The 27,763-nt window shown below is 53.6% G+C and overlaps 1 protein-coding gene across 2 annotated transcripts in view; it reads right to left on the reverse strand.

Annotated features, from left to right (window-relative positions):
* otud7b (OTU deubiquitinase 7B) overlaps nt 1-27,763 on the reverse strand; it is an 89,660-nt gene that overhangs the window by 16,137 nt on the left and 45,760 nt on the right. For both annotated transcript variants that reach the window (XM_068022625.1, XM_068022624.1), the window contains exons 6-12: nt 21,059-21,160; nt 16,760-16,887; nt 16,173-16,285; nt 10,762-10,797; nt 9,945-10,072; nt 3,437-3,586; nt 2,619-2,733 (exon numbers count right to left, since the gene is read on the reverse strand). In XM_068022625.1, coding sequence (XP_067878726.1) covers nt 2,619-2,733; nt 3,437-3,586; nt 9,945-10,072; nt 10,762-10,797; nt 16,173-16,285; nt 16,760-16,887; nt 21,059-21,160 — 772 coding nt within the window. The remainder of the gene's footprint in view (nt 1-2,618; nt 2,734-3,436; nt 3,587-9,944; nt 10,073-10,761; nt 10,798-16,172; nt 16,286-16,759; nt 16,888-21,058; nt 21,161-27,763) is intronic.

Raw genomic sequence — 27,763 nt, forward strand, 5'->3', positions numbered from 1 at the left:
AGTCACACACCGACCTGGCCAATCACACATTGTTAATACAGGGACAGAGAATGAGTCACACACCTACCTGGCCAATCACACATTGTTAATACAGGGACAGAGACACACACCTACCTGGCCAATCACACATTGTTAATACAGGGACAGAGACACACACCTACCTGGCCAATCACACATTGTTAATACAGGGACAGAGACACACACCTACCTGGCCAATCACACATTGTTAATACAGGGGCAGAGTCACACACCGACCTGGCCAATCACACATTGTTAATACAGGGACAGAGAATGAGTCACACACCTACCTGGCCAATCACACTTTGTTAATACAGGGACAGAGAATGATTCACACACCTACCTGGCCAATCACACATTGTTAATTCAGGGACAGAGAATGAGTCACACCTACCTGGCCAATCACACATTGTTAATACAGGGACAGAGTCACACACCTACCTGGCCAATCACACATTGTTAATACAGGGACAGAGAATGATTCACACACCTACCTGGCCAATCACACATTGTTAATACAGGGACAGAGAATGATTCACACACCTACCTGGCCAATCACACATTGTTAATTCAGGGACAGAGAATGAGTCACACCTACCTGGCCAATCACACATTGTTAATACAGGGACAGAGACACACACCTACCTGGCCAATCACACATTGTTAATACAGGGACAGAGAATGAGACACACACCTACCTGGCCAATCGCACATTGTTAATACAGGGACAGAGACACACACCTACCTGGCCAATCACACATTGTTAATACAGGGACAGAGAATGAGTCACACACCTACCTGGCCAATCACACATTGTTAATACAGGCACAGAGACACACACCTACCTGGCCAATCACACATTGTTAATACGGGGACAGAGACACACACCTACCTGGCCAATCACACATTGTTAATTCAGGGACAGAGAATGAGTCACACACCTACCTGGCCAATCACACATTGTTAATACAGGGACAGAGACACACACCTACCTGGCCAATCACACATTGTTAATACGGGGACAGAGACACACACCTACCTGGCCAATCACACATTGTTAATTCAGGGACAGAGAATGAGTCACACACCTACCTGGCCAATCACACATTGTTAATACAGGGACCGAGTCACACACCTACCTGGCCAATCACACATTGTTAATACAGGGACAGAGACACACACCTACCTGGCCAATCACACATTGTTAATACAGGGACAGAGACACACACCTACCTGGCCAATCACACATTGTTAATACAGGGGCAGAGTCACACACCGACCTGGCCAATCACACATTGTTAATACAGGGACAGAGACACACACCTACCTGGCCAATCACACATTGTTAATACAGGGGCAGAGTCACACACCGACCTGGCCAATCACACATTGTTAATACAGGGACAGAGAATGAGTCACACACCTCCCTGGCCAATCACACATTGTTAATACAGGGACAGAGAATGATTCACACACCTACCTGGCCAATCACACTTTGTTAATACAGGGACAGAGAATGATTCACACACCTACCTGGCCAATCACACATTGTTAATTCAGGGACAGAGAATGAGTCACACCTACCTGGCCAATCACACATTGTTAATACAGGGACAGAGTCACACACCTACCTGGCCAATCACACATTGTTAATACAGGGACAGAGTCACACACCTACCTGGCCAATCACACATTGTTAATACAGGGACAGAGTCACACACCTACCTGGCCAATCACACATTGTTAATACAGGGACAGAGACACACACCTACCTGGCCAATCACACATTGTTAATACAGGGACAGAGTCACACACCTACCTGGCCAATCACACATTGTTAATACAGGGACAGAGACACACACCTACCTGGCCAATCGCACATTGTTAATACAGGGACAGAGAATGATTCACACACCTACCTGGCCAATCACACATTGTTAATACAGGGACAGAGAGACACACCTACCTGGCCAATCGCACATTGTTAATACAGGGACAGAGTCACACACCTACCTGCCAATCACACATTGTTAATACAGGGACAGAGACACACACCTACCTGGCCAATCACACATTGTTAATACAGGGACAGAGTCACACACCTACCTGGCCAATCACACATTGTTAATACAGTGACAGAGACACACACCTACCTGACCAATCACACATTGTTAATACAGGGGCAGAGTCACACACCGACCTGGCCAATCACACATTGTTAATACAGGGACAGAGAATGAGTCACATACCTACCTGGCCAATCGCACATTGTTAATACAGGGACAGAGAATGAGTCACACACCTACCTGGCCAATCACACATTGTTAATACAGGGACAGAGACACACACCTACCTGGCCAATCACACATTGTTAATACAGGGACAGAGACACACACCTACCTGGCCAATCACACATTGTTAATACAAGGACAGAGAATGAGTCACACACCGGCCTGGCCAATCACACATTGTTAATACAGGGACAGAGACACACACCTACCTGGCCAATCACACATTGTTAATACAGGGACAGAGACACACACCTACCTGGCCAATCACACATTGTTAATACAGGGACAGAGAATGAGTCACACACCTACCTGGCCAATCGCACATTATCGTTGTCATGCGGCCCCCATTCCCAATCCTTTCCCGGATCCACTGCAAAATGAACTGGAAGCAACTTGTGTTCGGAATCAGTGAGAGGAATCACGGCTAGAGAAGGGAAGAGATGAGAATATTAGAAACTGACCGAGTGTGACTGGAACTCACAGTTCAGAAACTACTGGTGGACAGATATAATCCACAAGCCACAATCACCAAGGGGTTAGAAAAGAAAGGATGTGAAGTTCAGTGGCACCTTTCACCAATTCTCGGTGGCACAGTGGTGCACTGGTTCGCACCGCAGCCTCACAGCTCCAGCGACCCGGGTTCAATTCTGGGTGCAGCCTGTGCAGAGTTCGCAAATTCTCCCTGTGACCGGGTGGGTTTTCTCCGGGTACTCCGGTTTCCTCCCACAGCCAAAGACTTGCAGGTTGATAGGTAAATTGGCCATTATAAATTGCCCCTAGTATAGGTAGGTGGTTGGGGAATTGAGGGAAGGTGGGGATGTGAGAGGGTAATGGGATTAATGTAGGATTAGTATAAATGGGTGGTTGATGGTCAGCACAGACTCGGTGGGCCGAAGGGCCTGTTTCAGTGCTGTATCTCTAAATAAATAAATTAAATAAATGGCTGAAAGATTATCCGGCAATGTGATAATGCAGTTCATCTGTTTTTAGTGATGTTTGTTGAAGGATAACTCTTGGCCCAGTACACCGGGAGAACTCCTCTTGCCCTCCAAGAAGTGCCCGGAGATCTTTTATATCTACCTCAATTCTACAGTAACAGCACAGTGTATATATTTGTGTGTCAGTACCTTGTTCTTTGCTGGACTCTCTCTGTTCCATGGAGACGAGTGCAGAGAAGTGAGCCTGATCGTAGGCCAGGACAAGTGGAGATCGATGGCACTTGTTGGCTGGAACCTCCAAAGGCAGGTAAATGCCACCAAATGGTATGGGAGCAAAGGCTGGAAAACAAACAAAGCAAATTTCCAGTCAGCACAGCCGCACACTCAATGAAACAGACAGGAGAATAGTATCGCTCGAGCTACCCTCTGCACATTCGTCCAGATCCCTCCCCCAATGTTCCTTGGGGGCCCCATCTGCTCATCGATACTGTGAGGTTCCACAGATCAATGCGACACACACAGCAGGAAACAGCGAGAGAAGAGACAGGGAGCGACAGGGAGCGAGAGATCACTCAGAGGAGGCCAGCTGTTTGAAAACAAAGTGAACAGTGACATCACAGGAAACTGCAAGGTTGATGAGTAACTGCTGTTAGGGAGTATCAGTAAATAGCTGGGTTGGTACACCACAGGGTGGGTGTGTAAATAGCTGGGTTATAGCAGCTCAACAACTGGCAGACTAAAGAGCATAAATTAAGTATTAATAAGGAACAAGTGAGTAGCTGGTGAGTATTACTTTTTTGAGTAAGGTTTATTTTAACTCGTGAAGTGTATTGATTTTTTAGTAGCATTTATCTGTACGAGGAAGGTTTTATTAATAATTCTAAGGTGTTGTAGTATTGGCAAGGGTTTTTTTTTAGCAGTAGCAAAAAGTCAACTAATACATAAAGGAATGGTATGGGTGCTTCAACCTTGAGAGAGCACCTCCTGTGCTATGTGGGAGCTCCAGCATGCTTCCTGTATCCTGGAGAACCATTTGTGCAGGAAGTGTTATCTATTGTGGCAGCTTGAGCTCCGGGTTTTGGAACTTGAGCGGTAGCTGGCGACACTGCGGTGCATTTGTGAGGACAAGAGCTTCGTGGATAGCACGTTTATAGATGTGGTCACCCCACAGCTTAAGAGTATGCAGGGAGAGAGGGAATGGGTGACCACCGGGCAGTCAAAAAGAATCAGGCAGGGAGTGCAGGAGACCCGAGTGCATCTCACTCTCCAGCAGGTATTCAGTTCTGAATACTAAGGAAAGTAATGCTTCACCTGGGGAGTGCAGCCAGAGCCAAGTACATGGCACCACGGGTGGCTCAGCTGCACAGGGTGGTAGAAGGAAGGCTGGAAGAGCCATCGTGATATATGATTCAATAGTCAGGGGAACAGACAGGCGCAGACATGAATCCAGGATGGTGAGTTGCCTCCCTGGTGCCAGGGTCAAAGATGTCACTGAGTGGCTGCACAGCATCTTGAATGGGGAGGGTGAACAGCCAGCAGTCGTGGTCCACATCTGTACGAACGGCATAGAAAGAGGGATTTGGTCTTGCAGTCAGAATTTAGGGAGCTGGGTAAGAAATTAGCAAGCAGGACCTCAAAAGTAGTAATCTCCGGATTACTCCCAGTGCCACACGCAAGTGAGTATAGAAATTAAAAGGATAAGACAGATGAATGCGTGGCTGGAAAGATGATGTAGGAGGGAGGGCTTTCGGTTCCCAGGACATTGGGACCGGCTCTGGGGGAGATGTACAGACCAGACGGGTTGCACCTGAACAAAGCCAGGACTGAGCTTCTTGCGGGACATTTTGCTAGTGTTGTTGGGGAAAGTTTAAACTGGTTTGGCTGGGGGAATGGGGACAAAATCAGAAATGAAAATGGAAGGCAGAAAATTAATGGATGAGTCTGGAAGACAGAGGAAACAAAGGCTAGAAAACAAAAGAGAGTTTGGCAGTGCTCGAGGGTATCCATTTCAATGCAAGGAGTATAGCAAATAAAGCAGATGAGCTGAGGGCACAGATAGACACACAACAGTATGATATCATAGTTATTACAGAAACATGGCTTAAGGAGGGACAGAAATGACAGCTCAACGTTCCTGGTTAAAGGGTTTTCAGACACGATAGGGGAGGAGGATAAGAAAGGAGAGGGAGTGGCAATTTTGATCAAGGAAACTATTAGAGCTGTGAGGAGGGATGATATGTTGGAAGGTTCATTAATTGAGGCCATATGGATTGAGCTAAGGAACAAAAAAGGGGCAATCACACTGCTGGGAGTGAACTATAGACCCCCAAACAGTCAGAGGGAGAAAGAGCAGAAATATAGGCAAATCTCTGAGAAGTGCAAGAACAATAGGGCAGTAGAAGTAGGGGATTTTAATTACCCCAATATTAACTGGGATAGTTTTAGTGTGAAAGGAATTAAGGGAGCAGAATTCTTGGTGCATTCAGGAGAATTTCTTTTTCCCAGTCTGTAGCAAGTCCAACAAGAGAGGGCACAGTTTTAGACTTAGTTTTAGGAAATGAAGATGGGCAGGTGGAAGGAGTGGCAGTGGGACAGCATTTCAGTGGTAGTGATCATAATTCAGTCAGTTTAACATAATTATGGAAAAAGGACAGAGACAGAACAGGAGTTAGAGTTCTCAATTGGGGCAAGGCCAATTTTACTAAGCTGAGGAGTGATTTAAGAACAAAGAACAAAGAGCAAAGAAAATTACAGCACAGGAACAGGCCCTTCGGCCCTCCAAGCCTACGCCAATCCAGATCCTCTATCTAAACATGTCGCCTATTTTCTAAGGGTCTGTATCTCTTTACTTCCTGCCCATTCATGTATCTGTCGAGATACATCTTAAAAGATGCTATCATGCCCGCATCTACCACCTCCGCTGGCAACGCGTTCCAGGCACCCACCACCCTCTGCGTAAAGAACTTTCCACGCATATCCCCCCTAAACTTTTCCCCTTTCACTTTGAACTCGTGACCCCTAGTAATTGAATCCCCCACTCTGGGAAAAAGCCTCTTGCTATCCACCCTGTCTATACCTCTCATGATTTTGTACACCTCAATCAGGTCCCCCCTCAACCTCAGTCTTTCTAATGAAAATAATCCTAATCTACTCAACCTCTCCTCATAGCTAGCGCCCTCCATACCAGGCAACATCCTGGTGAACCTCCTCTGCACCCTCTCCAAAGCATCCACATCCTTTTGATAATGTGGCGACCAGAACTGCACGCAGTATTCCAAATGTGGCCGAACCAAAGTCCTACACAACTGTAACATGACCTGCCAACTCTTGTACTCAATACCCCGTCCGATGAAGGAAAGCATGCCGTATGCCTTCTTGACCACTCTATTTACCTGCGTTGCCACCTTCAGGGAACAGTGGACCTGAACACCCAAATCTCTCTGGACATCAATTTTCCCCAGGACTTTTCCATTTATTGTATAGTAAATTTCGCTATTTAGCGAAAGTGGACTGGAAACAGTTACTTGAAGGTAAATCAGTGTCAGAACAGTGGGAGGCATTCAAAAGGGGAGATTCAAGGGGTTCAGGGTAAACATGTTCCCACAAAGAAAAAGGGTGAGATGGCCAAATCTAGAGCCCCATGGATGTTAAGGAGCCTACAGGGTGAGATAAGGCAGAAAAGGAAAGCTTAGCCCGACACTGAAAACTCAATACTACAGAAAGCTGAGAGGAGTATAGAAAGTGGAAGGGTGAAATCAAAGGAAATTAGGAAAGCAAAGAGAGGGCATGAAAGAATATTGGCAAGCAAAATCAAGGTGAACCCAAAGATGTTTTTATCAATATATTAAGAGTAAGAGGATAACTAAGGAGAGAATAGGGCCCATAAAAGACCAAAAAGGTAACCTATGTGTAGGGGTGGAAGATGTTGGTATGGTTCTAAATGAGTACTTTGCGTTTGTCTTCATGAAAGAGGGGGACTAAGCAGATATTGTAGTTAAGGAGGAAGAGTGTGAAGTATTGGATGTGATAAAGAGAGAGAGAGGAAGTATTAATGGGATTGGCATCCTTGAAAGTTGATAAATCACCAGAGCCAGATGAAACGTACCCCAGGCTGTTAAAAGAAGCGAGAGGGGAAATAGCAGAGGGTCTGACCATTATTTTCCAGTCCTCACTGGATACAGGTGTGGTGCCGGTGGATTGGAGAAATGCTAACGTTGTACCTTTGTTTAAAAAGAAAGCAAGGGATAGACCGAATAATTACAAGCCAGTCAGTCTAACCTCTGTAATGGGCAAATGATTGGAATCTATTCTGAGAGACAGGATAAACTGTCACTTAGAAAGGCACAGGTTAATCAGGGATAGTCAGCATGGATTTGTTAAGGGAAGATCTTGTTTGACTAACTTGATCAAATTTTTTGAAGTAGTAACAAGGAAGATAGATGAGGGTAGTGCAGTTGATGTGGTCTACATTGATTTTAGCAAGGCTTTTGATAAGATCCCACATGGTAGACTGGTTAAAAAAAATAAAAGCCCATTGGATCCAGGGAAATGCAGCATGGTGGATACAAAATTGGTTCAGTGGCAGGAATCAAAGGGTAATTGTTGACGGCTGTTTTAGTGACTGGAGGGCTGTTTCCAGTGGCGTTCTGCAGGGCTCAGTACTGGGTCCCCTGTTTTTTTATGGTATATATCAACGATTTGGACGTAAATGTAGAGGGCACGATCAAGAAGTTTACAGACGACACAAAGATTGGCCGTGTGGTAGATAGCGAGGAGGACAGCTGTAGGCTACAGGAAGACATTGATGGTCTGGTCAGATGGGCAGAAAAGTGGCAAATGAAATTCAACTTGGAGAAGTGTGAAGTGATGCATTTAGGGAGGTCAAACAAGGCAAAGGAATACACGATTAATGGGAAAACACTGAGAAGTGAGGGACCTTGGAGGTAGCAGGACAGGTCAATAAGGTGGTTAAGAAGGCATATGGAATCCTTTCCTTTATTAGCCAAGGTACAGAATATAAGAGCAGGGAGGTTATGCTGGAACTGTATAACTCATTGGTTAGGACACAACTTGAGTACAGTATGCAGTTCTGGTCACCTCATTACAGAAAGGATGTAATTGCACTAGAGAGAGGGTACAAAGGAGATTTACCAGGATGTAGCCAGGACTGGGAAAATGCAGCTATGAGGAAAGATTGGATAGGCTGGGGCTGTTCTCCTTGGAACAGAGAAGGCTGAGGGGAGATCTGATTGAAATGTACAAAATTTTGAGGGGCCTGGATAGAGTGGAGGTGAAGGGTCTATTCACCTTAGCAGAGAGATCAGTGACTAGGCGGCATAGATTTAAAGTGATTGCTAGAAAGATTAGAGGGGAGATGAGGAAAAACCTTTTCACCCAGAGGGTGGTGGGATCTGGAACTCACTGCCTGAAAGGGTAGTTGAGGCAGAAACCCTCAACTCATTCAAAACGAGTCTGGATATGCACTTCAAGTGTTGTAATCTGCAGGGCGACAGACCAAATGCTGGAAGGTGGGATTAGAATAGGTGGATCGTTTTTTGGCTGGCACAGACACGATGGGCCAAGTTGCCTCTTTCCGTGCCTTAAACTTTCCATGAATCTATGTAACACCGCAAATCCAGCCTGCAGCTGCGGGGACGAATGTGTGGCTTTGCCAGTGGACAGAAGGGTCTTCAGTCATGGGCATTTTAGGACACTCTCAACTCAGTACCTGAAGAAAATAAAATTGCAGGGCTGTGGGGACTGAGCAGGGGAGTGGGACTGACTGGATTACTCCACAGAGAGCCAATATGGACTCGATAGGAAAAATGTAATCCTTCTATGGCATAAATGACTCGATGACCTGGTGGGCGCATGAGAGTGTTTGCAGTATTTTAGAAGGGGGAGTCAGACGGGATAGCTGGAGAGAGTATAACTCATGTCTGTGAAGGGTTTTCTGAAATGGGCACGGAGGCATATTACTGGGACAGTGTAGAGGGAGCTTTATTCTGTATCTAACCCCGTGCTGTACCTGTCCTGGGAGTGTTTGATGAGGACAGTGTAGAGGGAGCTTTACTCTGTATCTAACTCCGTGCTGTACCTGTCCTGGGAGTGTTTGATGGGGACAGTGTAGAGGGAGCTTTACTCTGTATCTAACCCTGTGCTGTACCTGTCCTGGGAGTGTTTGATGAGGACAGTGTAGAGGGAGCTTTACTCTGTATCTAACTCCGTGCTGTACCTGTCCTGGGAGTGTTTGATGAGGACAGTGTAGAGGGAGCTTTACTCTGTATCTAACCCTGTGCTGTACCTGTCCTGGGAGTGTTTGGGGACAGTGTCGAGGGAGCTTTACTCTGTATCTAACCCCGTGCTGTCCCTGTCCTGGGAGTGTTTGGGGACAGTGTAGAGGGAGCTTTACTCTGTATCTAACCCCGTTTTTTTTTTTTTTCTTTTTTCTCATTCTCCAAGCTCTCATTTGAGAACTCAGAGAGGCCACACAGCATTAATCTGGGAAGTGAGTATATGGACTGGTCCATAGAAACTCAAGGCGATTGCTGGGACAGAGACCTTTACTCTGTACCTAACCCCGTGCTGTACCTGTCCTGGGAGTGTTTGATAGGACAGAGTGGAGAGAGTTTACTATCTACCCCATGCTTTATGTGCTCTGGGGTGCAGTGGGAGTATACTCACGGCTTATACCCACCTTCTCCGCCCGAGTCCCTAAGCATGGTGTCTGCTACAACCACAATCGGCCTTCGCAGCACGTGAGCAAGGACGAAGACGTGAAATTCCTCCAAACTCTCGTACACCGGTTCCTCAGAGCTGTCTACACTGTAATAGATATTCTCATATTAACATGGACACTGACACAAACTGCTCACAGAGAACACAGGATAATGATCAGACAGTTTGGAGTAAGGAAGTTCAGGCAGATGCATGAAACCCAGTCTAACAGTTGTGAAGCAAGTGACTGGGCGAGATTCCTAACCAATGGACTCCAATCACAGGTGCCCCACACTCACTGACCATGTTCACCACTGTACCCAGTTTCCAGAGGGCTGGAGCCATGGCTGAGGTCAAGAGCAGCACCAGTGGAGGTCTGGCTTGTGCCGAGGATGACTGGTCGCCACACTATCAGGAATAGTGCGGGACGCTGCGAGGAGGGGAGCCGGGGGAGGGACGCTGCGAGGAGGGGAGCCGGGGGAGGGACGCTGCGAGGAGGGGAGCCGGGGGAGGGACGCTGCGAGGAGGGGAGCCGGGGGAGGGACGCTGCGAGGAGGGGAGCCGGGGGAGGGACGCCGCGGGGAGGGACGCCGCGGGGAGGGGAGCCGGGGGAGGGACGCCGCGGGGAGGGGAGCCGGGGGAGGGGAGCCGCGGGGAGGGACACCGCAGAGGCAGTGAACTAGCCACACAGCTTTCTGGGAAACTTTCATCTGAGACAGACAGACGCTCAAGCCCCACTGCCCCCCTCCAGACAGGTCACCCCACCTCACCCACCACCCACTCCAAGACAGACTTACCTGTTAAGTGCAGGGAAGGTTGAAGCTGCCAGTCTCCTGAAAGATAAAAATAGGAAAGAGTCATCACTCATCTCACACAGCAACCTGCTACTCAAAGGAGGGACTCCATCCTCCTCCCCAGCATTAGGGTCACTCTCTGCACTGTTAACCCAGCACTGGAGGTCTCTCCCTCTCTCTCTCTCTCCCTGCCCCCGCACTGTTACCCCAGCACTGGGAGTCTCTCTCTGGCTCGCTGCACTGTTACCCTAGCACTGGGAGTCTCTCTCTGGCTCGCTGCACTGTTACCTCAGCACTGGGAGTCTCTCTCTCTCACTGCACTGTTACCCCAGCACTGGGAGTCTCTCTCTGCCCCTGCACTGTTACCCCAGCACTGGGAGTCTCTCTCTCTCTCTCACTGCACTGCTACCCCAGCACTGGGAGTCTCTCTCTCTCTCACTGCACTGCACTGTTACCTCAGCACTGGGAGTTTCTCTCTCGCTGCACTGTTACCCTAGCACTGGGAGTCTCTCTCTCTCTCATTGTACTGTTACCCCAGCACTGGGAGTCTCTCTCTTGCTGCACTGTCACCCGAGCACTGGGAGTCTCTCTCTCTCTCACCGCACTGTTACCCCAACACTGGGAGTCTCTCTCTCTCTCACTGCACTGTTACCCCAACACTGGGAGTCTCTCTCACTGCACTGTTACCCCAGCACTGGGAATCTCTCTCTCACCACACTGTTACCCCAGCACTGGGAGTCTCTCTCTCTCACTGCACTGTTACCCCAGCACTGGGAGTCTCTCTCTCTCTCACTGCACTGTTACCCTAGCACTGGGAGTCTCTCTCTCTCTCACTGCACTGTTACCCTAGCACTGGGAGTCTCTCTCTCACCGCACTGTTACCCCAACACTGGGAGTTTCTCTCTCTCTCACTGCACTGCAACCCCAGCACTGGGAGTCTCTCTCTCGCTGTCTCTCTCTCACTGCACTGTTACCCCAGCACTGGGAGTCTCTCTCTCGCTCTCTCCCTCACGGCACTGCAACCCCAGCACTGGGAGTCTCTCTCTCGCTCTCTCTCTCACTGCACTGTTACCCCAGCGCTGGGAGTCTCTCTCTCGCTGTCTCTCTCACTGCACTGTTACCCCAGCACTGGGAGTCTCTCTCTCTCTCACTGCACTGCAACCCCAGCACTGGGAGTCTCTCTCTCACCGCACTGTTACCCCAGCACTGGGAGTCTCTCTCTCTCTCTCACTGCACTGTTACCCCAGCACTGGGAATCTCTCTCTCACCGCACTGTTAACCCAGCACTGGGAGTCTCTCTCTCACCGCACTGTTACCCCAGCACTGGGAGTCTCTCTCTCGCTGTCACTCTCACTGCACTGTTACCCCAGCACTGGGAGTCTCTCTCTCGCTGTCACTCTCACTGCTCTCTCACTGCACTGCAACCCCAGCACTGGGAGTCTCTCTCTCGCTGTCTCTCTCTCACTGCACTGTTACCCCAGCACTGGGAGTCTCTCTCTCGCTGTCTCTCTCACTGCACTGTTACCCCAGCACTGGGAGTCTCTCTCTCGCTCTCTCTGCACTGTTAACCCAGCACTGGGAGTCTCTCTCTCGCTGTCACTCTCACTGCACTGCAACCCCAGCACTGGGAGTCTCTCTCTCGCTGCACTGTCACCCGAGCACTGGGAGTCTCTCTCTCACCGCACTGTTACCCCAACACTGGGAGTCTCTCTCTCTCTCACTGCACTGTTACCCCAACACTGGGAGTCTCTCTCTCGCTGTCACTCTCACTGCACTGTTACCCCAGCACTGGGAGTCTCTCTCTCGCTCTCTCTGCACTGTTACCCCAGCACTGGGAGTCTCTCTCTCGCTGTCACTCTCACTGCACTGTTACCCCAGCACTGGGAGTCTCTCTCTCGCTCTCTCTCTCACTGCACTGCAACCCCAGCACTGGGAGTCTCTCTCTCGCTGTCTCTCTCTCACTGCACTGTTACCCCAGCACTGGGAATCTCTCTCTCGCTGTCTCTCTCTCACTGCACTGTTACCCCAGCACTGGGAATCTCTCTCTCACCACACTGTTACCCCAGCACTGGGAGTCTCTCTCTCTCTCTCACTGCACTGTTACCCCAGCACTGGGAGTCTTTCTCTCTCTCACTGCACTGTTACCCCAGCACTGGGAGTCTCTCTCTCTCTCACTGCACTGTTACCCTAGCACTGGGAGTCTCTCTCTCTCTCACTGCACTGTTACCCCAACACTGGGAGTTTCTCTCTCTCTCACTGCACTGCAACCCCAGCACTGGGAGTCTCTCTCTCTCTCACTGCACTGTTACCCCAACACTGGGAGTTTCTCTCTCTCTCACTGCACTGCAACCCCAGCACTGGGAGTTTCTCTCTCTCTCACTGCACTGCAACCCCAGCACTGGGAGTCTCTCTCTCTCTCACTGCACTGTTACCCCAGCACTGGGAGTCTCTCTCTCTCTCACTGCACTGCAACCCCAGCACTGGGAGTCTCTCTCTCGCTGTCTCTCTCACTGAACTGTTACCCCAGCACTGGGAGTCTCTCTCTCACCGCACTGTTACCCCAGCACTGGGAGTCTCTCTCTCGCTGTCACTCTCACTGCACTGTTACCCCAGCACTGGGAGTCTCTCTCTCTCTCTCGCTCTCTCTCTCACCGCACTGTTACCCCAGCACTGGGAGTCTCTCTCTCTCTCTCGCTCTCTCTCTCACCGCACTGTTACCCCAGCACTGGGAGTCTCTCTCTCACCGCACTGTTACCCCAGCATTGGGAGTCTCTCTCTCGCTGTCACTCTCACTGCACTGTTACCCCAGCACTGGGAGTCTCTCTCTCACTGCACTGTTACCCCAGCACTGGGAGTCTCTCTCTCGCTGTCTCTCACTGCACTGTTACCCCAGCACTGGGAGTCTCTCTCTCGCTGTCACTCTCACTGCACTGTTACCCCAGCACTGGGAGTCTCTCTCTCGCTGTCACTCTCACTGCACTGTTACCCCAGCACTGGGAGTCTCTCTCTCGCTCTCTCTGCACTGTTACCCCAGCACTGGGAGTCTCTCTCTCGCTCTCTCTGCACTGTTACCCCAGCACTGGGAGTCTCTCTCGCTGTCACTCTCACTGCACTGTTACCCCAGCACTGGAAGTCTCTCTCTCACCGCACTGTTACCCCAGCACTGGGAGTCTCTCTCTCTCTCTCTCACCGCACTGTTACCCCAACACTGGGAGTCTCTCTCTCGCTGTCTCTCTCTCACTGCACTGTTACCCCAGCACTGGGAGTCTCTCTCTCTCTCTCTCACTGCACTGCAACCCCAGCACTGGGAATCTCTCTCTCACCGCACTGTTAACCCAGCACTGGGAGTCTCTCTCTCACCGCACTGTTACCCCAGCACTGGGAGTCTCTCGCTCGCTGTCACTCTCACTGCACTGCAACCCCAGCACTGGGAGTCTCTCTCTCACCGCACTGTTACCCCAGCACTGGGAGTCTCTCTCTCTCTCTCACCGCACTGTTACCCCAGCACTGGAATCTCTCTCTCACCGCACTGTTAACCCAGCACTGGGAGTCTCTCTCTCACCGCACTGTTACCCCAGCACTGGGAGTCTCTCTCTCGCTGTCACTCTCACTGCACTGTTACCCCAGCACTGGGAGTCTCTCTCTCGCTGTCACTCTCACTGCTCTCTCACTGCACTGCAACCCCAGCACTGGGAGTCTCTCTCTCGCTGTCTCTCTCTCACTGCACTGTTACCCCAGCACTGGGAGTCTCTCTCTCGCTGTCTCTCTCACTGCACTGTTACCCCAGCACTGGGAGTCTCTCTCTCGCTCTCTCTGCACTGTTAACCCAGCACTGGGAGTCTCTCTCTCGCTGTCACTCTCACTGCACTGCAACCCCAGCACTGGGAGTCTCTCTCTCTCTCACTGCACTGCTACCCCAGCACTGGGAGTCTCTCTCTCTCACTGCACTGCACTGTTACCCCAGCACTGGGAGTCTCTCTCTCTCTCACTGCACTGCACTGTTACCCCAGCACTGGGAGTTTCTCTCTCGTTGCACTGTTACCCTAGCACTGGGAGTCTCTCTCTCATTGTACTGTTACCCCAGCACTGGGAGTCTCTCTCTCGCTGCACTGTCACCCGAGCACTGGGAGTCTCTCTCTCTCTCACCGCACTGTTACCCCAACACTGGGAGTCTCTCTCTCTCTCACTGCACTGTTACCCCAACACTGGGAGTCTCTCTCTCGCTGTCACTCTCACTGCACTGTTACCCCAGCACTGGGAGTCTCTCTCTCGCTCTCTCTGCACTGTTACCCCAGCACTGGGAGTCTCTCTCTCGCTCTCTCTCTCACTGCACTGCAACCCCAGCACTGGGAGTCTCTCTCTCGCTGTCTCTCTCTCACTGCACTGTTACCCCAGCACTGGGAATCTCTCTCTCACCACACTGTTACCCCAGCACTGGGAGTCTCTCTCTCTCTCTCACTGCACTGTTACCCCAGCACTGGGAGTCTTTCTCTCTCTCACTGCACTGTTACCCCAGCACTGGGAGTCTCTCTCTCGCTGTCACTCTCACTGCACTGTTACCCCAGCACTGGGAGTCTCTCTCTCGCTGTCACTCTCACTGCACTGTTACCCCAGCACTGGGAGTCTCTCTCTCGCTCTCTCTGCACTGTTACCCCAGCACTGGGAGTCTCTCTCGCTGTCACTCTCACTGCACTGTTACCCCAGCACTGGGAGTCTCTCTCTCTCACCGCACTGTTACCCCAGCACTGGGAGTCTCTCTCTCGCTGTCTCTCTCTCACTGCACTGTTACCCCAGCACTGGGAGTCTCTCTCTCTCTCTCTCACTGCACTGCAACCCCAGCACTGGGAGTCTCTCTCTCGCTGCACTGTTACTCCAGCACTGGGAGTCTCTCTCTCGCTGTCTCTCTCACTGCACTGTTACTCCAGCACTGGGAGTCTCTCTCTCTCTCACACTGCACTGTTACCCCAGCACTGGGAGTCTCTCTCTCTCTCACTGCACTGTTACTCCAGCACTGGGAGTCTCTCTCTCGCTGTCTCTCTCACTGCACTGTTACTCCAGCCCTGGGGGTGTGTCTCACTCCGCATTGTTACCCCAGCACTGGGGGCTCTCTCTTACTTTCTTTTTGCCCCTGCACCCCCCCACAGGTTTGATGGTATCTTGACTGCTGTATTCTTGCTAATTCTGCACCGATACAAACTGACCCATTGCTGGATATGAACTGGAACATAGCAATCTGTCACATTACAGGATGACCTCACACCAGCTTTTCTAGTCTTGTGGGCAGTTTGCTGGCACTCTGTCCCCGGTTGCTTGGGCTCAACATCGTGCCTTCCATTTCCACTCTATCCCCTCCTGTGCCAGCCCTGGCCATTCAGCACTCCTCGCCTCCCCTCCTGTGCCAGTCCCTCACGTACCCTCCACAGCCACTGCCATTGGTTCCATAATGAATGCGAGGCTCACTGGATGCCAGCTTTATCAACTCATTCCATTCCTTCTGCCACTCGTCCTCTGTGTATACCAGGCCTGACTGTGAGGGAGAGAGACAGGAATCAGAGATCAATGGTGGATTACCACCACCTTGTTACACTATAGCTCACACTTTCTGGGTACTGCCTGTGTGGAGTTTGGAAGTTCCCCTGTGACCACGTGGGTTTTCTCCGGGTGCTCCGGTTTCCTCCCAAAGCCAATAGACTTGCAGGTTGATGGGTAAATTGGCCATTATAAATTGCCCCTAGTATAGGTAGCTGGTAGGGTAATTGAGGAAAGGTGGGGATGTGGTAGTATTATGGGATTAGTGTAGGATTAGTATAAATGGGTGGTTGATGGTCGACACAGACTTGGTGGCCGAAGGGCCTGTTTCAGTGCTGTATCTCTAAACTAAATAAAATAAACAAACGCCGGAGCAGGAGCCGTCCTCCCACAAATCAAGGCAAGTGTGCAGCAGAGGGCTAGAAATGAGAAAGAATAGAAAAGGGTTTGGAAAGTTCTGATTATCAATTACCTCCTTGTTCTGTTGTGTTTGTTGCCATCTCCACCTCCTTTTTAAAGCTTCCTTCTCTGCCCCTTTCTCCATCATCGAATACAGAGCCTTCCGTAACATCAGATCCCGATCATGGAATCCCCACATCCCTGTGCATGAACCACATACATTACACAGCACAGCACAACACACCATACACACCATGTGAGGGGCCCGGGGACCCGGCCAAAGGGTCAGAGCCTGATTGAGGCGCTCGAGCAGATGAGAATCACAGGCTGGAGTCAGATCGAGGGGGGCTTGGTAGTGAGTTACAGACTGGAGTCTGATAGAGGGGGGGGGGGGGGGGGTTGGTAGTGAGTTACAGACTGGAGTCTGATCAAGGAGCGGGGGGGTTGGTAGTGAGTTACAGACTGGAGTCTGATCGAGGAGCGGGGGGTTGGTAGTGAGTTACAGGCTGGAGTCAGATCGAGGGGGGCTTGGAAGTGAGTTACAGACTGGAGTCTGATCAAGGAGCGGGGGGGTTGGTACTGAGTTACAGACTGGAGTCTGATCGAGAAGCGGGGGGTTGGTAGTGAGTTACAGGCTGGAGTCTGATCGGGGGGGGGGGGGGGGGGGGGGGGGTTGGTAGTGAAATACAGGCTGGAGTCTGATCGGGGGGGGGGGGAGTTGGTAGTGAGTTACAGACTGGAGTCTGATCCGGGGGGGGGGGGGGGTTGGTAGTGAGTTACAGACTGGAGTCTGATCGAGGAGCGGGGGGGGTTGTAGTGAGTTACAGACTGGAGTCTGATCGAGGAGCGGGGGGTTTGGTATGTGAGTTACAGACTGGAGTCTGATCGAGGAGCGGGGGGGGTTGGTAGTGAGTTTACAGACGGGAGTCTGATCAAGGAGCGGGGGGTTGGTAGTGAGTTACAGGCTGGAGTCTGATCGAGGAGCGGGGGGGTTGGTAGTGAGTTACAGACTGGAGTCTGATCGAGGAGCGGGGGTTGGTAGTGAGTTACAGACGGGAGTCTGATCAAGGAGCGGGGGGGTTGGTAGTGAGTTACAGACTGGAGTCTGATCGAGGAGCGGGGGGTTGGTAGTGAGTTACAGGCTGGAGTCTGATCGGGGGGGGGGGGGGGGGTTGGTAGTGAAATACAGGCTGGAGTCTGATCGGGGGGGGGGGGGGGGGTTGGTAGTGAGTTACAGACTGGAGTCTGATCGAGGAGCGGGGCTTGGTAGTGAGTTACAGGCTGGAGTCTGATCGGGGGGGGGGGTGTTGGTAGTGAGTTACAGACTGGAGTCTGATCGAGGAGCGGGGGTTGGTAGTGAGTTACAGACTGGAGTCTGATCGGGGGGGGGGGGTTGGTAGTGAAATACAGGCTGGAGTCTGATCGGGGGGGGGGGGGGGTTGGTAGTGAGTTACAGACTGGAGTCTGATCGAGGAGCGGGGGGTTGGTAGTGAGTTACAGACTGGAGTCTGATCGAGGAGCGGGGGGTTGGTAGTGAGTTACAGGCTGGAGTCTGATTCGGGGGGGGGGGGGTTGGTAGTGAGTTACAGACTGGAGTCTGATCGAGGGGGGGGGGGGTTGGTAGTGAGTTACAGACTGGAGTCTGATCAAGGAGCGGGGGGTTGGTAGTGAGTTACAGACTGGAGTCTGATCGAGGAGCGGGGGGTTGGTAGTGAGTTACAGACTGGAGTCTGATCGAGGAGGGGGGGGTGGGAAGTGAGTTACAGACTGGAGTCTGATCGAGGGGGGGGGGGTTGGTAGTGAGTTACAGACTGGAGTCTGATCGAGGGGGGGGGGGTTGGTAGTGAGTTACAGACTGGAGTCTGATCGAGGAGGGGGGGGGTGGGAAGTGAGTTACAGACTGGAGTCTGATCGGGGGGGGGCGGGGGGTGTTGGTAGTGAGTTACAGGCTGGAGTCTGATCGGGGGGGGGGGGGTGTTGGTAGTGAGTTACAGACTGGAGTCTGATCGAGGGGGGGGGGGTTGGTAGTGAGTTACAGACTGGAGTCTGATCGAGGAGCGGGGGGTTGGTAGTGAGTTACAGACTGGAGTCTGATCGGGGGGGGGGGGGGGGTTGGTAGTGAAATACAGGCTGGAGTCTGATTGGGGGGGGGGGGGGGGTTGGTAGTGAGTTACAGACTGGAGTCTGATCGAGGAGCGGGGGGTTGGTAGTGAGTTACAGACTGGAGTCTGATCGGGGGGGGGGGGTGTTGGTAGTGAGTTACAGACTGGAGTCTGATCGAGGGGGGGGGGGGTTGGTAGTGAGTTACAGACTGGAGTCTGATCGAGGGGGGGGTTGGTAGTGAGTTACAGACTGGAGTCTGATCAAGGAGCGGGGGGTTGGTAGTGAGTTACAGACTGGAGTCTGATCGAGGAGCGGGGGGTTGGTAGTGAGTTACAGGCTGGAGTCAGATCGAGGGGGGCTTGGAAGTGAGTTACAGACTGGAGTCTGATCGAGGAGCGGGGGGTTGGTAGTGAATTACAGGCTGGAGTCTGATCGGGGGGGGGGGGGGTTGGTAGTGAGTTACAGACTGGAGTCTGATCGAGGGGGGGGGGGGTTGGTAGTGAGTTACAGACTGGAGTCTGATCGAGGGGGGGGGGGTTGGTAGTGAGTTACAGGCTGGAGTCTGATCGAGGAGGGGGGGGGTGGGAAGTGAGTTACAGACTGGAGTCTGATTGGGGGGGGGGGCGGGGGGTGTTGGTAGTGAGTTACAGGCTGGAGTCTGATCGGGGGGGGGGGGTGTTGGTAGTGAGTTACAGACTGGAGTCTGATCGGGGGGGGGGGGGGTTGGTAGTGAGTTACAGACTGGAGTCTGATCGAGGAGCGGGGGGGTTGGTAGTGAGTTACAGACTGGAGTCTGATCGAGGAGGGGGGGGTTGGTAATGAGTTACAGACTGGAGTCTGATCGAGGGGGGGGGTGGGAAGTGAGTTACAGACTGGAGTCTAATCGAGGAGCGGGGGGTTGGTAATGAGTTACAGACTGGAGTCTGATCGGGGGGGGGGGGTGTTGGTAGTGAGTTACAGACTGGAGTCTGATCGAGGGGGGGGGGTTGGTAGTGAGTTACAGACTGGAGTCTGATCGAGGGGGGGGGGTTGGTAGTGAGTTACAGACTGGAGTCTGATCGAGGAGCGGGGGGTGGGAAGTGAGTTACAGGCTGGAGTCTGATCGAGGAGGGGGGGGTTGGTAATGAGTTACAGACTGGAGTCTGATCGAGGGGGGGGTGGGAAGTGAGTTACAGACTGGAGTCTGATCGAGGGGGGGGGCGTTGGTAGTGAGTTACAGACTGGAGTCTGATCGAGGGGGGGGGGGGGCGTTGGTAGTGAGTTACAGACTGGAGTCTGATCGAGGGAGGGGGGGTTGGTAGTGAGTTACAGACTGGAGTCTGATCGAGGAGGGGGGGGGGTTGGTAATGAGTTACAGACTGGAGTCTGATCGAGGAGGGGGGATTGGTAGTGAGTTACAGGCTGGAGTCTGATCGAGGAGGGGGGGGTTGGTAATGAGTTACAGACTGGAGTCTGATCGAGGGGGGGGTGGTGGGAAGTGAGTTACAGACTGGAGTCTGATCGGGGGGGGGCGTTGGTAGTGAGTTACAGACTGGAGTCTGATCGAGGGGGGGAGTTGGTAGTGAGTTACAGACTGGAGTCTGATCGAGGGGAGGGGGGGTGTTGGTAGTGAGTTACAGACTGGAGTCTGATCGAGGGGAGGGGGGGTGTTGGTAGTGAGTTACAGGCTGGAGTCTGATCGAGGGGGGGAGTTGGTAGTGAGTTACAGACTGGAGTCTGATCGAGGGGAGGGGGGGTGTTGGTAGTGAGTTACAGGCTGGAGTCTGATCGAGGGGGGGAGTTGGTAGTGAGTTACAGACTGGAGTCTGATCGAGGGGAGGGGGGGTGTTGGTAGTGAGTTACAGACTGGAGTCTGATCGAGGGGGGGGTGTTGGTAGTGAGTTACAGGCTGGAGTCTGATCGGGGGGGGGGGGGGTGTTGGTAGTGAGTTACAGACTGGAGTCTGATCGAGGGGGGGAGTTGGTAATGAGTTACAGGCTGGAGTCTGATCGAGGAGGGGGGGGTTGGTAGTGAGTTACAGACTGGAGTCTGATCGGGGGGGGGGGGGGTTGGTAGTGAGTTACAGACTGGAGTCTGATCGAGGGGGGGGTGTTGGTAGTGAGTTACAGGCTGGAGTCTGATCGAGGAGGGGGGGGTTGGTAATGAGTTACAGACTGGAGTCTGATCGAGGGGGGGGGTGTTGGTAGTGAGTTACAGACTGGAGTCTGATCGAGGGGAGGGGGGGTGTTGGTAGTGAGTTACAGACTGGAGTTTTGGGGTAGTCACTTACCTAATGAAGCTGCGTGAAGCAGGCAGTTCCCATCGCCTGTGGTTGCTAGGGGTAACAAGCGTTGGCAACTGGCATCAACATTCACCCACCAGTTCAGACGGCCTGTGGACAAGAGGAAATGTAAAATCTGTGTGTAATAGCTGTCAGAATTCCCACAGACGGTGCCATCAAACTGTCCTCACAATCAGGCTGTGCAGTCAGTACAAATCACACTGTCTGCACAAACAGGGAAATCAGCAGGCTCTCAACATGGAAGGTGCTCAGTAAACCCAGTGGACATGGGAATTGTAGTGCAATCCACACCCCAGCAACAAGCAGTCTACTCTCCCTTCCAGCCAGAAACTCGTGGGTATAAACTCCACACAAGAGAGCCAGGCAGAAAATCCAGGGCAGAGGGGGCGGCACGGAGGGAGGGCTGCGCCGACGGAGGGAGCGGCACGGAGGGAGGGCTGCGCCGACAGAAGGGGCGGCACGGAGGGAGATTTTGCACAAACCACCAGGATGGGAGGGACATTGCAATGAGGTGGGATCCAAGATTGGGTAGTCCATGTGATCAATGCCCTGTATTCAGTATCACACTGTGCCAGTTGTGACTGCACCCTCCCTTTGCCCATTGTGCCAGGCACACAGTAACCCAATAAGCAGTTCCTGTGTATGAATGGAAATCCAGCTATTATATATTTATAGTACAGTTCATATTTTAGGTTACGCCTGCCAATGAAACCTTTCTATTTTTTCCCCAGTCTCCAGCACTAATTTCTCATCCACAGAATAACATTTCAACCACTGCGAGCTTGTCTTCTTAAAGGAGAGAAAATGTATAGGAGACAGGAATTCCCCAAGTTATAAATGACTTAGTGCCTTTAACAATGTTCGAGTACAAATGTAAACATGTTCACAGAGACATTAACGATCAATGGGGGGCTTTAACTGGGAGCCAGAAGCTGGATGCTGAACTAATGAGGATTAAAAGAATGCAAGTAGGAATGGGCTTTCTGCTGTGCTGTACCTGTCCTGGGAGTGTTTGATGGGGACAGTGTAGAGGGAGCTTTACTCTGTATCTAACCCCCGTACTGTACCTGTCCTGCGAGTGTTTGATGGGGACAGTGTAGAGGGAGCTTTACTCTGTATCTAACTCCGTACTGTACCTGTCCTGCGAGTGTTTGATGGGGACAGTGTAGAGGGAGCTTTACTCTGTATCTAACCCCCGTACTGTACCTGTCCTGCGAGTGTTTGATGGGGACAGTGTAGAGGGAGCTTTACTCTGTATCTAACCCCGTACTGTACCTGTCCTGGGAGTGTTTGATGGGGACAGTGTAGAGGGAGCTTTACTCTGTATCTAACCCCGTACTGTACCTGTCCTGGGGAGTGTTTGATGGGGACAGTGTAGAGGGAGCTTTACTCTGTATCTAACCCCGTACTGTACCTGTCCTGGGAGTGTTTGATGGGGACAGTGTAGAGGGAGCTTTACTCTGTATCTAATCCCCGTTTTTTTTTTTTTTTTTACAAGGTGACCTTTATACCCCAGGCCCCTTTTATATTTTTCACATCGAGGGGGCCTTTAGCCCTCAGGCCCCCTTTATGTACATATTTACAGTTTTAAAATAACTTTATTAAAACAGATAAATAAACAAAAAACTCAAATTAAAATGCCATTCTCGGCGTCGACGATGCACTCCAGTCCCTGCGGTGCCCACCGGTCGCGGAAGGCCTCAAGCGTACCGGCGGACACCGCATGCTCCTTTTCCAGGGACACCCGGGCGCGAACGTAACCGCGGAAGAGGGGCAGGCAATCGGGGAGGACGGAACCCCCGACGGACCGCAACCTGGACCTGTGAATTGCCACCTTGGCCAGGCCCAGGAGCAGACCGACGAGGAGATCCTCCTCCCGGCCCAAGCCCCTCCGCACCGGGTGCCCAAAGATCAGGAGCGTGGGACTGAAGTGCAGCCAGAATTTGAGGAGCAGCCCCTTCAGATACTCAAATAGGGGCTGCAACCTCGCACACTCCGTATAAATGTGGAACACGGACTCGTCCAGGCCGCAGAAAGTACAGCTGGCCTGGGAGTCCGTGAACCTACCTAAAAGCCTATTGCACGGGACTGCTCTGTGCAGCACCCTCCACCCCAAGTCCCCGATGTAAAGGGGGAAGACTCCCGCGTAGAGAGACCTCCATCGGGGTTTCCCCTCGCCGCCAGATGGCAACGCGGACCGCCAGGGCGTGTCCGGCCGGCTGACGAGGGCGAGGAAGTGGAAAGTGTGCAGGAGCAGCCCGTACAGGAAACCCCTCCGCGCCGATTGGAATGGCACGGAGGGCATTCCCGAGAGGCGGCTCGGGTTGTGCGGGACCGGCTCCCGAGGAGGGTTTCGGGGCCTGGGTCCGATGAGCAGTTCCAGCCCAGCGGGGGTCAGCTCGGCCGGGATCGCTCCGCACTCCCGAGCCCCCTCGCCACCCGCAGTGAGGGGCGTCCCGGGGGTTTCGGCTACTCCTCCGCAAGCCGGACCGTCCCCGGAGTCGGCCGCCCGGACAGCCGAGGCGCTCTCCTCCGCCGGCGGGGGAGCGCCCTGACTGGAGGCGACCATGTTCCAGACTCGGAAAAGATCCCGGTAAAAGACAGGCAACTCCCTCAGAGAGGCGCGGCTAACGGACTCCACCGGGAGCTGCGTGTCGTCTTGAAGGCAGTGACACTGGCGGAAAAAATACGTCGCCAGCGCACACCATCTGGGAGGACGCTCGACGTACAGGTATCTCTGCAGGGTCCGAAGGCGGAGAGTCGCAGCCTGGGTGCGGACGCACACCAGCGACTGACCGCCCTCCTCGATCGGGAGACTCAGGACCGCGGCAGAGACCCAGTGTTTCCTCTTGCCCCAGAAGAAATCGACGAGTTTCTTCTGGATCTTGGTGGCAAATACAGGGGGCGGGGCCAAAGTGACCAACCGGTACCACAGCATGGAGGCCACCAGTTGGTTTATGACCAACGCTCGGCCCCTGTAGGAAAGCACTCGGAGCAGTCCTGTCCAGCGCCCCAGCCGAGCGGTGACTTTCGCCTCCAACTCCTGCCAGTTTGCCGGCCAGGCTTCCTCAGCGGGGCTAAGGTGGACTCCCAGATAGAGGAGGTGCGTGGTGCTCCACGCAAAAGGTGTCATCTCCTCCGGCAGGGAGTCCACCCGCCACTGACCAACCAGGAGTCCGGAACATTTCTCCCAATTGATCCTCGCGGAGGACGCGGCCGAAAAGGTCTGCTGGCAGTCGCGCATCCTCCGCAAGTCAACGGGATCTGTGATTGCGAGGAGCACGTCGTCGGCGTAAGCCGAGAGGACGACCCGCATGGCCGGCTCGCGCAGAGCCAATCCCGTCAACCTCCTGCGAAGCAGGCACAGGAAGGGCTCCACGCAGATGGTATACAATTGGCCGGACATGGGGCACCCCTGACGCACTCCTCTCCCAAATCGAAGGGGCGCCGTCAAGGACCCGTTAACTTTGACTAGACACTCTGCGGCGGCGTATAAAAGTCGGACCCGGGCCACGAAATGCGGCCCGAGTCCGAAAGCGCGCAGAGTCCCGAAAAGGTAATCGTGATCCACCCTGTCGAACGCCTTCTCCTGATCGAGGGAGAGAAAGGCGACCGACTGACCAGTCCTCTGGGAAAGATGGATCAGGTCCCGGACCAGGTGGATGTTGTCCTGGATGGACCGGCCCGGGACCGCGTAGGACTGGTCGGGGTGGATCATGTGGGCCAGCACGGAGCCCAGGCGGGTAGACATAGCCCGGGCAAAGATCTTAAAATCCGTGCTGAGGAGGGAGACTGGACGCCAGTTTTTAAGCAGGCGGAGATCGCCCCTCTTCGGCAGCAGGACGATGACCGCCCTGCGCCACGAGAGGGGCATCTCCCCGGTCGCCAGGCTTTCCCCCAGGACCCGCGCGTAATCGTCCCCCAGGACGTCCCAGAACGCCCTGAGGAACTCCACGGTCAACCCATCCAGCCCTGGGGATTTGCCCCTCGAGAGCTGGTGGAGGGCGCCAGTCAGCTCCGCCAACGTGAGCGGAGCCTCCAATCCTTCGGCGCCCTCCGGGCTGACCTGCGGCAGGTCCTCCCACAAAACTCTGCGCGCATCCTCGCTGGACGGATCCGGAGAGAACAACGCACTGTAATACGTCCGGACCAGGAGGCCCATTCCCTCCGGATCCGTGATGGAGGATCCGTCGTCGGCCAGCAGCTCGACGAGCTGCTTACGGACCCCCCGCCATTTTTCCAGCGAGTAGAAGAAGGGTGAGGCGCGGTCCAAATCTTCCAGGATCTGGATCCGCGACCTCACGTACGCGCCTCGGGACCCTATGAGCTGCAGGTTCCTCAGCGCGCCCTTCTTCTCTTTGTACGCCTGCCACAGGGTCGGGTCCGCGACAGCATGACCGAGGCGGGATTCCAAGTCGAGCACCTCCCTCTCAAGGCGCCCGATCTCGGCTTCCCGCCTTTTGGTCGACCCCTTCGCGTACTCCTGACAGAAGACGCGGATGTGAGTCTTGCCCACATCCCACCATAGCCTCAAGGAGGGGAAGCCCCCCTGCTTCCTTCTCCAGTCGGCCCAGAATCGACAGAACGAGTCCCGAAATCGCACGTCCTCCAGCAGCCGGTTGTTAAAGTGCCAGTACGCGGACCCCGCCCGCGTGCGGAGCGGAATGAACTCCGCCCACACCAGGCGGTGGTCCGAGCACGGCACCAGCCGCATGGAGGCCGCCTAAATGCGGGAGACGTACGCCTGCGAAATGTAGAGGCGGTCGATTCGCGACCCCCCTCCTCCAGACCTCCACGTGAAGGCGCTGGAGTCGGGATGGAGATTCCGCCAGACGTCCACCAAGTTAAGGGAGCTGATCAGTCCCCTCAACTTCTTCACCGACGCTTGGCCGCGCTGGGGACCGGAGCGATCCCCCACCTCGAGGGTGCAGTTAAAATCCCCCCCGAGGATGATGCACTCGCCGCTATCGATGGAGCTCAAGAGAGCGGACACTTCTTCAAAGAAGCGCGCTTGCAAAGCGCCGGGCCTGGGCGCGTACACGTTCACAAAGTGGAGCGGCACGCTACCCAGGCGAACGGCGAGGTGGAGCAAGTGGCCCGGCACTAGCTCCTTGACCCCCAAGATCTCCGGCTGAAAAGTCGGGGCCAACAAGATAGCCACCCCACTAGAAATAGGGGTGAGGTGACTCATGTAGACCCCACCCTGCCACTCCAGGAGCCAGGTGGCTTCGTCTCCCGGAACGGTGTGGGTTTCCTGCAGAAAGCTCACCGCGTATCTCCCTTCCCTAAGGACTGAGAGATTGTGAAATCTGCGGTGAGCCCCTCTGCTGCCGTTGATGTTGAGGCTGGCTATGGTTATCTTCATGTCAAAGGTACTTAAAACCCGTCATCAACAGCTCACTGTGAGGAGGGAGTGGAAGTGCACCTGGCCCTCCACTCCCCCAGCAACCCATTGAGGAACACATTAAAACGGCGCCTCTCAACCAGTTTCACGTCCGCGCGCTTGCCCGCTATCTTAAGGGCGGCACGGACGGACTGGATGATCAGCGCCAGATTCGACCAACGGTCGAGGGCCAGCTGAACTTTATTGCGGCAATCCCTGCAAGCCGCGAGGAAATCCCGGAGTTCCGCCGTGGGGATGAGAGGAGATTCGGTGGGAGGCACGAGGGACTCCACCTCACTGGCGATGGAATCAAGATCATCCTCCGTGCCCCGCACCGAATCCCCATCCTCCTCCGGGTCGTCACCGCCAGCGGCCAACACATCCACCACACACTGTGGGGCGGACGTCCCGGCCGCGCCAGCTGGTCCCGCCTCCGTCACGATCCCACCCCCAGGATCGATGGCGGAGGAGTCCTCTCTGGGTTCTATTGTGAAACTGGAGCCTGTAGGCACCAGCGGCTCAGGACCCCCCTCCACCTCCGTCCCCAGGGCAATGAGTGGTCCAGGGGAGACAGAAGTTCCCGACTCCGGGAAACCAACCGGAGCCGAGATTGGAGGCGGAGGGAGGAGGCTATCTCCCGCTCTGCCAGCACCCACAGGCCCAGCAGGTGGGGCAGTATTCTCAGTTATAACTGGGTCGGGTGTCTCCTGGTTGGTGGTGGACTCCGGCTGGGAGGTCCGACCCTCTGGGGCCTCGCCCTCCCCTTCATTCAGGACACCCGACCCAGTAGCAGTGGCAGAATGGGCGGCTTCCCCAGGCTCCCCCACCACAAGCAGGGCCCCACTTACTCCTTCAGGAGGGGCCTCATGTACCGGGGCCATCCCCTCCCCTCCATCCTGAGGAATAGGGAGCACCTGCCCGGACTTTGCAGCCTTGGTGGTGGCGGTAGGGGAAACCTGGGGACCCGAAACAGGAGACAGCTCCCCTCCAACAGATGGGCCCTGCGCCTCAGGGCCCCTTGTTACCTCTGTGGAGGGGTGCCTTCTCCTCTTTTTCCCAGTTGTGTGCGGAGGCTCAGAGACCTCCATATCATCAGAGGCCTCCACCTCCACACTCTCCTTTTTTTTATTCACCCTGGGCCTGAGCCCAGCCCTGGGGCAAGTTGACTTCCCGAGATCGGGCCTTGGGCTGAGCTCAGGCTCGGGTAGTGTCACGATATCCAGGGGACGCGCCTCTCGATGTTTATTTCTCCTCCGCGCCTTCCTTCCACTTGGACGGTCACCCCCCTCCCTGCCGGAGGCCGTGAAAGC

This window comes from Heterodontus francisci, chromosome 46, assembly GCF_036365525.1.
Source record: "Heterodontus francisci isolate sHetFra1 chromosome 46, sHetFra1.hap1, whole genome shotgun sequence".
Classification (NCBI taxonomy): Eukaryota; Metazoa; Chordata; class Chondrichthyes; order Heterodontiformes; family Heterodontidae; genus Heterodontus; species Heterodontus francisci.